Raw genomic sequence first — 15,526 nt, forward strand, 5'->3', positions numbered from 1 at the left:
CTCTCTCTCTCTCTCTCTCTCTCTCTCTCTCTCTCTCTCTCTCTCTCTCTCTCTTTCTCTCCTTCTCTCCCTCCCTCTTGCCAACTAGGTTACCCCTGCAACAGTTTTTTCCCCTAATTGTATTTTGCCACCGACAACTCTTTTAAGGACAGGTACAGCTAAATTAGAGTCATTACAGTGAAACTTGAGGACAAAATTGTCAGTTGAACCACATCACCCAGAATCTGCAGGGCCTGAAGCCTCAGTCATTGGACTCCAAGTAGCTTCTTTGTGTTTGTCTCTCTCCCACAGGGCCCCCCAGTCCCCCACCGTGCACCCTCCGAAAACACAAGAACAATCGAAAGCCTCGGACACCCTTTACAACGGCACAGCTGCTGGCCTTAGAACGGAAATTCCGGCAGAAACAGTACCTGTCCATCGCGGAGCGAGCGGAGTTCTCCAGCTCCCTGAGCCTCACGGAGACACAGGTCAAGATTTGGTTTCAGAATCGAAGGGCGAAAGCCAAGAGACTGCAGGAAGCTGAGTTAGAGAAACTGAAGCTAGCGGCCAAGCCCCTTTTGCCTTCTTTTGCCCTGCCCTTCCCGTTGGGGGCCCACCTGCAGGGTTCACCTACTCTGTACGGGGCCTCAAGCACCTTTCCCCGGGGCACCCTGCAGCCCGTGCCGGGGCTTTTTACAACCCCAGTCACCTATGGCATGTACTATCTGTCCTAGGGGGCACTAGTCTGCTTATATAACCCCAAAGACTCGGCCAGCCTGGAGTCCTTCAGACAAGCCTTAGGCCTAAACCTGAAATCTGGATGCCCCGGAAGGGGCTAGAGATGTGGCCTTGATCTGTGTGTCTTGATCTGTGACTGCGAGAAATAATCCCGTAGTGGGTAAAAGTTCTGTGTATGAATTGCTTGAGATTGAAACCATGGCTGGTGTCAGTCTACTGAATAGAGCTCTATCTGGGTATGTGTGGCTTTCTCTCCAGAGACTGGGGAAAGGGGTGGGGGGAAGCTCTAAATCCAAGATTCTAGGTTCCCAGAAGATGAGTCCTGCCCTGGACTTACTCAGAGAAGTTTATGGAGATCTCCTTGGATTTTTTTTTTTTACCCCAGCTTCTGAAGTAACCTAAAAATAGAACCAAGGTACAACAAGTTGGTTAGTAATCTGGAGTGAACACAGTCAAATTCAGGCAGTTAAGGGCCTCTTCCTGATAAATATAAAGGAAGGCAGGCCCCTAGCAGCAGCCTATGGAAGTTATAGGTTTGCTCTTCGATGTAAATCTGTGAAAGTAAGATGTCTTAGGATTGTAAATTCAGATCTCTGCCCGTCTCCACAGCAAAGTGCCCAGAGCAGCAGGTTTTTGTAGCTGTCAAGCCTGTCGATTTTCTTTTTCTTATTTGATTAATAGGAGTTGCATTTGAGGTCAGAAATCTGCTTGGCAGTGCCTCTTACAGATATTTAAAAGATGTATTTTTAAAAATCGTGTGCATATCAGAATTAAGGAAACTGTTTACGGAAAGACAATGTACATAGTTTTTGTACAGTGGCCTTGGATGGACTGGAATAAAATTTCCTATTTTGTACAAAGCAGTCAATAAAATATTCTAAGTTTAATCCATTGGCTTGCTTCTGGCTCATTCCTGCAGAATTTCCCTCTGATACGGAGAGTCTCAAGGAAGGAATTTCTTCTATCATTGATTTGTGCAGCAGGACAAATACCTAAGTTCCTTACCAAAAAAAATTAATAATAATTAAAAGGAAAGATTTTTGTACCTTATGTAGTAGAGAATTTCTTTTTTTCCTAGAGCGTTTTGTAAAAGGTTTTAGTTGCTTAGTGTTAATTTTCAAGGTTTCTTAAAGCAGGATTAAGCGAGAGGTTCTCCAAGCCCAACTCCATTTTTTGGCTCCTCTTTCCTCCACTTCGTTCCTTCAAAAAATGAAATTCGCTAAATAGCAGGAGGGCTTTGGGGAGCATGAAATTCGCTAAAATAACAGGAGGGCTTTGAGAAGCCAAGAGGCCTCCCATCCAGAGATCTAAGCGCGATAAACGTGGGCGTAGGGGCTGAGTCCCAGTACCCCTCCGAGTTGAATCCGATTCTATTTTGGGATGCTCCGCTGTGGAATTTCGATGCCATTGGGCATCATCTGAGGCTCTCGACTCGAGGGATGGAGGGAGTTACAGCAGCGCCCCGGGGCAGAGCTCAATTGGCCGACGCTTTTGCGCGAACCTTTGCCTTCACCCGCCCCCATCCTTTCCCCACCCCCCAGTTCTTTTCAGCGCTTTGTCGGTTGCCCCAGAGCCATCCCGGCGCTGCAGAGGCGGTGCCCGCAGCTGCAGATCTGTGTCGAGGAATCGGGGCTGCATGCAGGTCCTGAGGAACCGTGCCCGACGCGACGCGGAAGGGCAGCTCACCTGAGGGCAGGGCTAGGGCTGAAGCGCATGGATGGGGCTTGCTATGAGCTGAGGATCTCAACCAGGTGAGCTCCCAGCCTATACCCAGACCTGAGCCTCGGTCGGTGGCTGCGGCTCCACGCCACCGGGACCTCTCTTAGCAAATTACGCCATCTACTGGCCCAAAGGCGTTTGGCTGGAGCTGGGGCATAAAAAGTGATGCTGCGATGCTTATCCTCTGGTCCTCGGTAACACGAGAAGGAATGTCTCATCTAAGGTTCTCCAGCGTCACTTGGAATGGTCAGGTAATGTCTGCAGCTATGTACTCTACACTCACAAAACGCTGGGAGAAGGGGGTGGGGGGAAGGAGAAGGGAACTGGCCCTGTGGTTCAGTAGATATCTACTCTCCCTCTTTTTCAATCACTCTAGCAGAGATGGGGAACCTGCGGCCTCGAGGCCACCTGTGGCCCTCTAGGTCCTCAAGTGCGACCCTTTGAATCTAAAACTTAGTCTGGATTCGATCAAAGGGCCCCACTTGAGGACCTAGAGGGCCACAGATGGCTTCCAGGTGGTGAGACACTTAACTAGTTCATTCCAAATCATTTTTATTTAGTAATTGCAAAATATCTGGGAAGCAGCGAAGTGTAGTAAATAGAGAGTTGGGCTCAGAATCGGTAAGACCTGGGTTCAAGCTCTGAATCTGAAACATACTTTGTAACCCTGGACAAGTCACCTAACCTCTCCGTGACCTGAGAAACCTTCTAAGACCATGTCTTGCAGGATGTATGCCCATATGCATTGGTAAAGTCAGTTTCCTTCTTGGGAGTTTCCTGTTCCAAGGAAATCACATGTATGGTACAAAAAAATTGCAAATTAAACAAGAACCTTTTTATTCTTCATCTCCAGTGCTTAGCACTTAGCTCCTTTTGATAAGCTTTTGGACATCTCTAATTGGAAGTTCTACAGGCCCCCATCACCTTACACCTTAACAAAGGCAATATTGCCTGCTCGTTGGTCTCCCTGTCTCAGGTTATCTCCCCACTCCAATTCATCCTCCTCTCAACTGTCAAAGTGATTTTTCCCAAAGTGCAGGTCTGACCATATCACATATACCACCCCTCTGCTCAATAAACTTCAATAGCTTCCTATCACTTTCAGGATCAAATATGTAAAATCTTGTTTGGCATTTAAAGCCTTTCATAACGTGGCTCTCTTCTGCCTTTCCAAGCTTCTTATATCTTACTCCCCCTAGTCTCCACATAGCCTACTATCTACCACTGTTATCCAAACAAGACTGTTGACTTCCATGCATTTTCACTGGTTGTCCCTCATGCCTGAAATTCTCTCCCTCCTCACCTCCACTCCTTGGCTCCTCTCTTTTTTTAAGTTTTTATTTTTTACTTTATTATTTTTAACATTCTTTTCTTTCCAAATTTTGAATCCCAGATTCTCCCTTTCCCTCCCTTCACCCCTCCTTCACCCACTTTGAAAGCAAGCAAAATGATATAAATTAATTATACATGTGAAATCATGCAAAATATTTCCATATTAGCCATATTGCAAAAAAATAATAATAAAGCAAGAAAATTATACTTCAATTTGTACTCTGATTTCATCAGTTCTCTCTCTGGAGGTAGATAGCATTTTTTATTATTATTATGAGTTATTTGCAATTGTCATGGGTCACTGTATTGATCAGAGTAGTTAAGTCTTTCACAGTTGATCATTATTACAACATTGTTGTTACTGTGCACAATGATCTCCAGGTTCTTATCACTTCAGTTTGCATCAGTTCACATAGGTCTTGCCGTGTGTTTTCTGAAACCACCCCCCTCATCATTTCTTATAGCATAATAGTACTTCACAATTATATGCCACAACTTGTTCAGCCATTCCCCAACTGATCAGCATCCCTTCAATTTCCAATTCTTTACCAGTACAAAAAGAGCTACTGTAAGTTACTTTGTACGCATAGGTTCTTTCCTTTTTTCTTTTATCTCTTTGGGTTACAGACTTAGGGGTGGTATTGCTGGGTCAAAGGCTATGCACAGTTTTAAAGACGCTTGGGCATAGTTCTAAATGGTTCTCCAGAATGTTTGGACTAGTTCACAACTCCACCAATAATTTATTAGTATACCTGTTTTTCCTCACCTCCTCCAGTGTTTGCCATTTCTGGTAGGTGTGAGATGATACCTCAGAATTGTTTTAATTTGCATTTTTCTAATCAATAGTGATTTAAAGCATCTTTTCATATGACTACCCATAGCTTTGATTTCTTTTTCTGAAATTTCTGTTCATATCTTTTAACCATTTATCAATTGGGGAATGGCTCTTATTTTTATAAATTTGACTCAGATCCTTACAGATTTGAGAAATGACATCTTTATCAGAGAAACTTGTGGTACAATTTTTTTTCTATTACTCCATTGTCTAAGTTATCTTTCAGCAAAATAAAATTTCCCTGATTATCTCTTTTAATTAGGTCTACTTTTGCTTTTGCTTTGTGTGAGATCATGATTGCTTCCCCTGCCTTTTTCACTTAAGCAGAAGCATAATAGATCTTGCTCCAGCCCTTTATTTTAACTGTGTGTGGTTTTCTGTTTTAAGTATGTCTCTTATAAACAAGATAATGTTAGATTCTGGTTTCAGATCCATTCTGCTATCTGCTTTCATTTTATGGGTGAGTTCATCACATTCATATCCACAGTTAATGATTACGAACTGTGTATTTCCTTTCATTCTATTTTCTTCTGTTTATCCTTCTCTCTCTCTCTTTTTATCCTGTCCCTTCTCAAAAATCTGTTTTGCTTCTGACCACTCCCTCTCTTAATTCGCCCTCCCTTTTATCATCCCACCTCCCATATTTCTTATCCCCTTCCCTTCTTATTTCCCTATTCAGTAAAGACAGATTTCTACACTCAGTTGAGTGTGTGTTTGTATATATGTATATACATACACATATGTATGTATGTGTATATACATATATGTGCACATATATACATATGTGCATATGTGTGTGTATGTGTGTGTGGAGGTGTGTGGAGGTGTGTGGAGCTGTTCTTCCCTCTTTGAATTAATTTTGATAAGAGTGAGGTTTTAGGATTGCCTGCCACTATTTCCCCATTCCCCCCACCACTATAACAGTGTGGACCTTGCACAACCTCTTTCATGTGGGAAAATTTTCTCCATTCTATCTCTCCCTTCCCCCTTCTCCTAGTGCATCCCTCTTTCTCACCCCCTCATTTTTTCTTTCTTTTTTTTGAGATCATCCCAACATAAATGACTCATATTCATGCCCTCTGTCTGTATAGACTCCTTCTAATTGCTCTAATAATGATAAAGTTGCAAATATAATTTTCCCATATAGGAATATAAGCAGTTTAACTTTATTGAGTCTCTTATGATTTGTCTTTTCATATGTACCTTTTTCTTGAGTCTCATGTTTGAATGTCAGATTTTTTTATTCTGCTCTAGTCTTTTCATCAGGAATGCTTGAAAGTCCTCTATTTTATTAAATATCCATTTTTTCTCTTGAAGGTTTACACTCAGTTTTGATGAGAAGTTATTTTTTTATTGCAATTCTAGCTCCTTTGTTTTCCAGAATATCATATTTCAATTCCTCCACTCCTTTAACATGGAAAATGCTAAATCTTATGTGATCCTTACTATGCCTCCATGTTATTTAAACTGTTTCTTTCTGGCTGCTTGCAATATTTCCTCCTTGACCTGGGAGCTCTGGAATTTGGCTATAATATTCCTGGGAGTTTTCATTTTGGGATCTCTTTCAGGAGATAATTGGTGGATTCTTTTAATTTCTATTTTACCCTTTGGATCTAAGATATTGGGGCAGTTTTCCTTTATAATTTCTTGAAATATGATGTCTAGGTTATTTTTTTATCATGGTTTTCAGGTTATCCAGTAATTCTTAAATTATCTCTTGATCTTTCCCTTTTGTTCTGATTCTTCTTTTACAACATAACTAATGTGGAAATATGTTTAATATGATTATACATATATAGCCTATATCAGATTGCTTGCCATCTTGGGGAGGGGGAAGGGGAGGGAGGGGAAAAAATTGAAACTCAAAATCTTATAAAAGTGAATGCTGAAAACTATCTTTACATGTAATTGGAAAAAATAAAATACTATTAAGTGGGGGGAGGAATTATCTCTCAATCTATTTTCTAAGTCAGTTGTTTTTCCAATGAGATATTTCTTTGTTTTTCCAATGAGATATTTCACATTGTCTCCTATTTTTTCATTCTTTTGATTTTGTTTTATTATTTCTTGATGTTTCATGGAGTCATTAGTTTCCTGTTGCCCAATTTTAATTTTCAAGGAAATATTTTCTTCAGTGAGCTTTTGTACCTCTTTCAACAAACTGTTAATTCTCTTTTCATAATTTTCTTGCATCATTCATTTCTTTTTTCCAATTTTTCCTCTACCACTCATTTCTTTCTTTAACTCTTCTAGGAATTCTTGTGGGGCTTGAAGCCAATTATCATTTTCCTTTGAGGCTTTGTTTATAGCTATTTTCACATTGTTGCCTTCTTCTGAATTTATATCTTGGTCTTCCCTACCATTGTAGTAGCTGTTTATGGTAAAGTTCCTTTTTTGCTGTTTGCTCATTTTTCCAGCCCATTTCTTGACTTTGAACATATGTTAAGTTTAGGTTCTGCTCACTTGAGGGTGGGAAGGTACTGTCTCAAACTTCAGGCTTTGTCATGTTGCTGTTTTCAGAGCTAGTTCTGGGGATCTGCAAGTTTTTGGTGCTTCCAAAGTGGTGTGATCTGGAGAGAGGTGTATTCATTGCTCTCTAGTCTCTGCTCCAATCTGTACCCAGGAAGGACCCCTGCTCCCCTGCAGCAGTAAGCTCTAGCACTCCTCTTCGCCTTGAAATTGTGACCAGGTGGTCCCCTGTGGTCCCGCAGCCACAAATGTTGTTGCTCTTTTTTGCCTTGTAACTGTGACTAGGGCCCCTGCTCCCTTGTGATCAACCGTAAGTGTTTCTCTGCCCTGGAACTGCAACTCAGAACTGCTTACAGGCAATAGAGTGGTCTATCAATGCCAGCTGCACCCGGTGCCAGCAGAGGACCCCCTGTAATCTCTTTCTGACCAGTTGTCTGACCCCCTCACTGCCTCTGGGCTGAGAACTCGCAAAGCTGCTGCTGCAGCCACCACTGTCATAACACCTCCAAGATCTGTTGAAACTACCTTGCCACCACAGTGTCACAGACCTCTCCTGCCAGCCTCCTAAGTTTTCTTAGGCTAGAGAAATATCTCACTCTGACTTTTTGGCTCTGCCACTCCAAAACTTTATTTGAGGAGCTGTTTTTAGATTCTTTGAACGGGAATGTTGGGTGCATTCACCTGGGTTGTTGCCTGTTCTCTGTCATCTTGGCTGTGCTTCCTCTGCCCTTGACTTCTTTTCAACTTCTTTAGGAAGATTTTTCCAGTCTTTCCCCCCAGATTACATTCCATTTACTTTGTATATATCTTGTATGTACATAGTTATTTGCATGTTGTTTCTCCCACTTGAGCATGAGCTCCTTGAGAGGAGACACTGGGGTTTGGTTGGTTGACTCTGGGGTTGGGGTTTACTGTTGTTTTTGTTTGGTTTTACCTTTCTTTATATCTCAAGTATGGGCTAAGTACAGTGCATAGCACATAGTAAGTGTTTAATAAATGCTTGTTGACTGATGGACAGTGCCTGGCATACAGTATGTGCTTAATAAATGAAAATAGAATAGAATTCATTTACAAAAAGATTCAACAAAGGAAAAATAAACTGCCTCTAACACATTTCAAGGTAGCCTAGCCTGCTCAGGAAAGTATTCTATGATTAGCCTCAGGAAGTCGTAACTGTGTTCCTTGAGTCCTCTCCAGAAAACAAAAAGAATTCCCAAGGACTGTGTAATTTTTGCTGGAGGCTATTACCCTTTGCAGATGAAGCACTAGACATTGGGAATGTCCAGTTTCTACCTCATTGGAAAGTGCCTGAAGTTGCTTCTATTCTCCACAAACTCCTGCTGGTGAGTTCCATCTGAACAATGGGCACACTCCAGCTAAGCTAACTATGGAACCAGCCACAAACTTTGAGCCTTCCCTGCTCTGCCAACTTATCCTATCACCTCGAGGGGCATTTAAGTTAGTTAATACAGGGCAGCTAGGTGGCACAGTAGATAGAGCACCGGCCCTGGATTCAGAAGGAACTGAATTCAAATCTGGCTTCAGACACATAACACTTACTAGCTGTGTGACCCTGGGCAAGTCACTTGACCTCATTGCCTAGCCCCCCCCCCCAAAAAATTAGTTAATACAACAAATATGATATTATTGAAAGAAAAAATTCTTGAATTAATTCTTTTTTTATTCTATTGATAGCATTTGTTTTTACATCATCATCTTCATTTCCAATTTCCCTTCCCCTTTCTAAGCTATCCCTTATAACAATTTTTTTAAAAAAGGGAAAAAAGCACTTTAGAAAACTAACTAATATGAAGTTTCACAGCATACACAGTCTTCCACACCCATGACCCCCCCACACCTGTGAAAAGAAGGAGGTGGGGTATATTTTCTCAACTCTTTCCTGGAGCCAAGTTTAGACCTTGTAATTACAGTCTTAAATTTCAATTGCTTTTTGTTCTTTCTACTTACATTATTGTAACCTTTTTGAATTCTGTTTTCTCGATTATGTGTCCTTTTTTGTCTGTCCATTTACTGAAATTGGAAGTCATATCAATGCCTCTCTGAATTCTTCATGTTGAATTAATTCAAGCATAACCAGTGCAGTTAATACATTGCATTATAGATGCTGCTAGTACTGAAAAACAGGAGGATAAAGAACTATATCAGTGAAGAAATGTGAGGTTTTCTAGAGCAATCATTCCCATCTACTGAGTAGTTTAAGGGTTATAAAGCACACACTTGTCTTCCAATAACCCTATGAGATAGGTAGGTAGCGCAATTATCATCTCTATCTTACAGATGAGGAAAAGTGAGAGGCTTCAGAGATGTTTAAAGCCTTGTCAGGGCACACAAACAGGAAGTGTCAGGAGACACTTCACTTTCAATCATGCCTCTAAGTCAAGTTTTCTTTCTCTGTACTCCAAAAGAAATCCCCACAGTGAGACATGCAAATAAAGTATGATAATCTTGGATTAAAATTTCTCATGAGGCATCTCAATACAATTATAACACTAAAACTATGTTGATGTAAAATATGTTTTTTCCTCTGCTTTCCACCCTGACTTCAACACTTTAAGGATCCATGATTTTTATCTTTCAGGGGTCTCCAGAGACTCCACCCATACAGGCTGAGAGACCTCTCCACCCTAATGGACAGTCTTCACGACTTGCCCTGGGCAGGAAAGCAAAACAAATAACAAAATAAAGCAACTCATCACCTGGTGACCACCCCTCTACTTATTTATCTCCCCAAATGTGAGCCTGGCTGCCAAGCCCTTGAACTTGAATTCTTTCCATTTGGGTAGTACTTGCCAGATCCTGTACTCTGCTGATATAGCATTTCAGAGTCCAGGGTCACTGCCATACCAAAGCATAAGGATTTTCAGTGGAACAAGAGGAACCTTCCCTGGTGAAAATAAATAAATCCATAGATGAACAAACAACTTCTGGTTTCAGAAGAGGAAGTATCGTATGCATAAGGAAAAAAGTACTTAGGATATAGACTAGGTGACTGATCCAAGTTCCGTGTCTTTTCTGAATTGTAACTTGTAAATTTTGGCACTGGAATATGAAATAGACTTTGCTTCAGAAAATCATGTGCCCTGGAACTATAAGCCAATCATCTGATTGACACAAGTAAATAAATGGTTTGGAATTGGTATTTCCCCCTATTTTTTTATCTTAAAAGCCAGCTGAAGTCTATCTACAATATGTTAACATCTGGATGTAATTACACAAGATAACCAGTACAGAAAACATTGATTTAAAAGTTTACTTATTTGCCTACTTTTAATCTAGTCCAACTCAACATGCATTCATTTTTTTAAAGTTTTATTTTTTTTTCATGACTAGGCCTTTCACATCATTGATATGGGATCTCTCAATGAAGAAATTCTTTCAACTAGTGCAGAGGACACTCAGACATTAAGTGACTTGGTTAAAATCACCCAAGTAATTAAGAATCAGAGGTGAGATTTGAACCCAGGCCCTCTTCCTCCATAGTATTCTTTCCAGCTCCCTCACTTCATTTCACGTTTTCCTAACTCATATTTTATTTAAGCCTTTTTACGTGTTGGAATATGTTCCCAGTATATCTCCATTGAATCCTCCCTTGTAACAAAGGAAGATTTTAACAAAACTGGATAAAACAACCACCTCTGAAAATACATCTATCATTCTGTATCCATCAGCATATACACCTGTGCCTTGCATATGGTAGACACTTAAGATAAGTTTGCTGATGACTCAACATTCCACATACATAATCCAGTGTATATATCCCAGAGATCTTTGTCAAAAAGAAAGGTCTCATATGTAACAAAATGATCATATTCACCCTCTCTGTAGTAGCCAAAAACTGGAAATGAGATATATACCTATTCTTAAATACATGAAGTACATGTATATAATGGAGTATTAGTGCACCTTAAGAAACAATGAATAGGAAGACGCTGGAGGATCATGGGAAGACTTATATGACCCAAAGCTGAGTGAAAAGAATAGAACCGAGAAAAAAATTTTGCACAACGGCTACACTACTATAACCAGAAATACTTTCACTTTATGGAAGAAGAAAGGGAGGCTGAATAACTTACCCAAGTTCACAAAGCAAGAGTGTGATAGAACTCCTGTATGCTAGTAAATGTTCTGTTTACTAAACCATATCGCCTCACTTTTTTTTAGGTGCTGGACACAGAGAAGTATAAGATATAACCCTGTCCAGAAGGAAAAGATTGATAATCCAGCCTGGAAGACTAAATTAGCAATTGGCCTCTAATTCCATGTAAGAGCTAAAAATGTGCGCAATGAAAAGAATTCAGGAAAGAAGAGGATGTGTGTGGGCTAAAAGAGCTGGAAAAGATAGGATCTGAGCTGGTCCTGAAGGATGAAGTTTCACAAAGAAAAGTGAAGCAGATGGAAAGAGGACAAGCCTGTAGCAGAAACTGTGAAGAGACCATCTGACTACAGCAGAGTTTATTTAGGGGTATGGGAAACAAGGTTCCATGGAAAAAGTGTGGTCAGATTATAATGGTGGACTCAATGCAATGATGGCTTTATGCCAGGTGTCTCAGTTTTAATACCTGCTTCTTTCATGACATGACTAATATAGAAATATGGTTTGCATGATTGCACATGTATAACCTATATAAATTGCTTCACATCTCAGGGAGGAGGGGAGGGGAGAGAATTTGGAACTCAAAATTAAAAAAAATAAATATTAAAAATTGCTCTTTGGTGTAATTGGATAAAAAATATTACTTTTTAAAATCTTGATACCTAGCCCCAATCCATTGCATTAAAGTCATCAGGTATCTGTAAAGGGTATTTTGAGCTCATTAGAGAAAGGGGAATTAGCGGGGAGTCAGAATTTGTCTCATTTTGTCACCTTTCATAGCACTAGAAACATGAAATCTCTGCAGTAACCAAATTCTTATTCTAGTGAAATGAAGAGTAACTTCTCTGTGTCCTGTAGAGCAGAGTTCGGGGCCTACCTCCCTAGCTTACTTTGTAATTAACTCATCTGTCTACATATTGTGTTCCCCAATGCAAGGTAAGATCCTAGAGGGCAGAGCCGTCCTGTGTCTTTGACCTGTGCCCACAGGTATCTGGACCATGTTGTTCAGTTGTTTTCAGTCTTGTCCAGCTCTTCATGACTTCATTTGGGGTTTTCTTGAAAGAAATGCTGGACTAGTTTGTCATTTCCTTCTCCAGCTCATTTTACAGATAAGGAAACCGAGGCAAACAAGGTTAAGTGACTTGCCCTGGATCACACAGCCAGTAAATGTCTGGGGCCAGATTTGAACTCAGAAAGATGAATTCCTGACTCTAGCTCTGGCATTCTATCCTCTGCACCACCCAGCTGCCACGCCTAGCTATATGTATCTGACACACAGTAGGGACCTTATAAATGTTGAGTTGAATTGAACTATGAGTCATGTATCCAAGGGAGGCTATTAGTGGCTAATGATAAAGTTTAGATCCTCTGACAATGAAAACCAGCCCCCACTTTGGATGTCCTTTCAATTTTCAGGGCTGAATGCAAGTCTGCTACCAACAAACACCTACTGTCACCAACCTAGTGTGCACCACTGAGAGGGCAGAAAAGATGGTGCGCCCTGGTATTCACTCCAAGATCATGCTTCCTTGGTTAACGGTTGAATTCCTAGATTCTGTAGACTAACTAGAGCTGAAAGGGTCAGCCACAAGTGAAATGTGCAATACATTCTTGTCATAGCTGTTGTCCAGAGAAGCTATCCAATAAACTGGGATGACTTCCTCATGTTCTGTTTATTTCTTGGAAATATCAGGATGCCACTCATGGTGCCCGACCATTGCCTTTTCATATAAAAAAAAAAAGGAAAATGATTCAGCAAAACCATTAATACAATGACCACATCTGACAATAAGTAGTCAGTCGGTCAACAAGCATTTATTAAGTACTCATGAGAGGCACGTGGGTGGAACAGTGGGTAGAGTGCAGATCCTGGAGTCAGGAAAATCTGAGTTCAAATCCAGCCTCAGGCACTTCCTATCTATGATCCTGGGCAAGTCACTAACCTCTATCTGCCTCAGTTTCCTCATTTGTAAAATGGGGATAATTATAGCACCTACTTTGCTAGGTTGTTGTGAGGATCAAATGAGATCATTATTTGCAAAAATGCCTAGTACATAGTAGGTACAATATAAATGTTTATTTGCTTCCCTTCAAATGAGAAATTTGTAAGACCTTTGCAAACTTCAAAGCATTATATAAATGCTAGTTGTTATTATTATTACTTGCTATGTGCCAGACATTGTGCTAAGTACTGGGACTCCAAAGAAAGACAAGAAACAGTCTGGGCCCTCAAGGAGTTCACATAGTTTCAGAGGAGACAACACCCAACCATGGACCAACAAGAAATGTGCAGGGTAGATGGAAGGTCATCTCAGACAACAGGCACCAGCGGTGGAGAAGATCAGGAAAAGCCTCCTGCCAAAGGTGAGATTGAGGAACAGCTAGGTGGCGCAGTGGATAGAGCACCAGCCCTAGAGTCAGGAGAACCTGAGTTCAAATCCAGCCTCAGACACTTGACACTTAACTAGCTGTGTGACCCTGGGGAAGTCACTTAACCCCATTGCCTAACAAAACAAACAAACAAACAAACAAAAACCCCACTAAATCTTGAAATAAACCAGGGAGCAGAGGTGAGGAGGGAGGACATTTCAAGCCTGGGGGACACAGCATCATGTGTGAGGGATAGCAAGAAGTCCAGTGTCCCTGGACTATAGAGTACACGAAAGGGAGGAAAGTAACTAGGAAGACAGAAACCGGCAAAGTTGTGACGGGTTATAAATGCCAAACAAAACATTTAATATTTGATGCTTGGGTTAACAGGGAGCCCCTGGAGTTTACAGGAGGTATCCAACTTCCCACTCTCAGGAGAGAGCTGTGTTTCATTATCTGTTCTCTGGGACCATCACTGGCTTCCTCTTTAGCGATTTGTTCATTTACAATGCTGTACTCATTGTGTAGAGTACTCTTTTTGGTTCTGCTTATTTCAGTTCATTCAAAATCTCATGTTTCTTTGAATTTCTCACATTTGTCATTTTAAAAATAGTATTAGCTAACATTAATATAGCACCTACTATGTGCCAAGTGCTTTTACAAATATTATTTGATCCTCGCAACAACTCTGGGCAGTAAGGGCCATTATTATCCCCATTTTACAGTTAAGGAATCTGAGGCAAACAGAAGTGAAATGACTTGCCCAGGGTCACACAGCTACTAAGAATCTGTCTTATTTGAACTCAGGTCTTCCTGACTCCAGGCCTAGCATTCTTTCCACTGTATCACCCAATTGTCTTCTTAGTACACAATAATAATATATACAGTTACATTAATATGCCACATTTTTTTCAATAATTCCAAACTGAAAGCATCCATTTTGTTTTCAGTTCTTTACTGCTGAGAAAGAGAGAGAGAGAGAGAAAGAGAGAGAGAGAGAGAGAGAGAGTGAGGGAGGGAGAGAGGGAGGAAGAGAGAGAGACTCTTCTGGTATATGTCATTGTTCAGTCACTTTTCAGTCATGTCCACTCATTTAGAGTTTTCTTGGCAAAGATACTGGAGTGGTTGGCCATTTCCTTCTCCAGTTCATTTTATAGATGAAGAAACTGAGGTAAACCACATTAAGTGACTTGCCCAAGGTCACACAGCTAGGAAATGTCTGAGGCTGGATTTGAACTCAAGAAGATAAGTCTTCCTCACTCTAGGGTCAGTACTCTATGCACTATAGCACCCCCCAGCCGCCCCTTTTGGTATATATCAGACTTGTTTGGGCTTCTGGAGGTATCTGCTCAGTAGTAATGTCAATGGATCAAACGGTATGAGCTTATCAGCCACTTTTCTTGCATAGTAATGAGGTGTTTTACAGTCCTCAGGTCCAACACAACTCGTATGTTATCATCTGCAAAAAGGAATATCTGGATATATAACTATCAACCAGGAATCCTTCTTTCTTTCACTTCGATGTTTGCAGGCTGGCTACCAGGACGCTGGTGAGATATGAAAAAAAAACCTCTGCTTCATAAGCAAGAACGATGAATGGCAAAATTGAAAGCAATGCATAGCTTTTTATGGGAAAGTGCTTTGTAGTCCAGGACCTGCCTACGCTGCTTCTCATTCTCATGTTCATAGGGTAGTTTTAGTAGCTTAGAACTGCACTAAGACTTTTGGGACACCCTGTTTCTGTTATCACGAGAAACACAGCAGAATGTGTGTACACATAAAAACATAGCCCAGAGTATTTGGCTTTCTGAGTATTTCTTTAAGAGAAATTTTCATTTTTCATGTTTAAGTGAAGGCTAAAAAACCTTATGGTTCTGGAGAAAACATTTAGGTAACTCTTTCCTTAGTTTATCAAATCATAGAGGACAGGATGTACCTAGGAAGCATCCTGGGAATACACATGACTAACG

General features: G+C 40.8%; 1 protein-coding gene and 1 long non-coding RNA gene across 2 annotated transcripts in view; both read left to right on the forward strand.

Moving 5' to 3' along the window:
* Positions 1 to 1,604, forward strand: part of LOC114031304 (homeobox protein MSX-3-like) — a 3,498-nt gene extending 1,894 nt beyond the window's left edge. The window contains exon 2 of the mRNA XM_027846362.1: positions 292 to 1,604. Coding sequence (XP_027702163.1) covers positions 292 to 713 — 422 coding nt within the window. The 3' untranslated portion in view covers positions 714 to 1,604. The remainder of the gene's footprint in view (positions 1 to 291) is intronic.
* An 819-nt stretch (positions 1,605 to 2,423) lies between these two features.
* LOC114031261 lies at positions 2,424 to 11,720 on the forward strand. The gene is made up of 3 exons (XR_003567723.1): positions 2,424 to 2,687; positions 10,424 to 10,539; positions 11,255 to 11,720. It is a non-coding gene; the product is annotated as an uncharacterized LOC114031261 (long non-coding RNA).
* The last annotated feature ends 3,806 nt before the right edge of the window (positions 11,721 to 15,526 follow it).

Source organism: Vombatus ursinus, unplaced genomic scaffold, assembly GCF_900497805.2.
Source record: "Vombatus ursinus unplaced genomic scaffold, bare-nosed wombat genome assembly UNPS02015129.1, whole genome shotgun sequence".
In the NCBI taxonomy this organism is placed as follows: Eukaryota; Metazoa; Chordata; class Mammalia; order Diprotodontia; family Vombatidae; genus Vombatus; species Vombatus ursinus.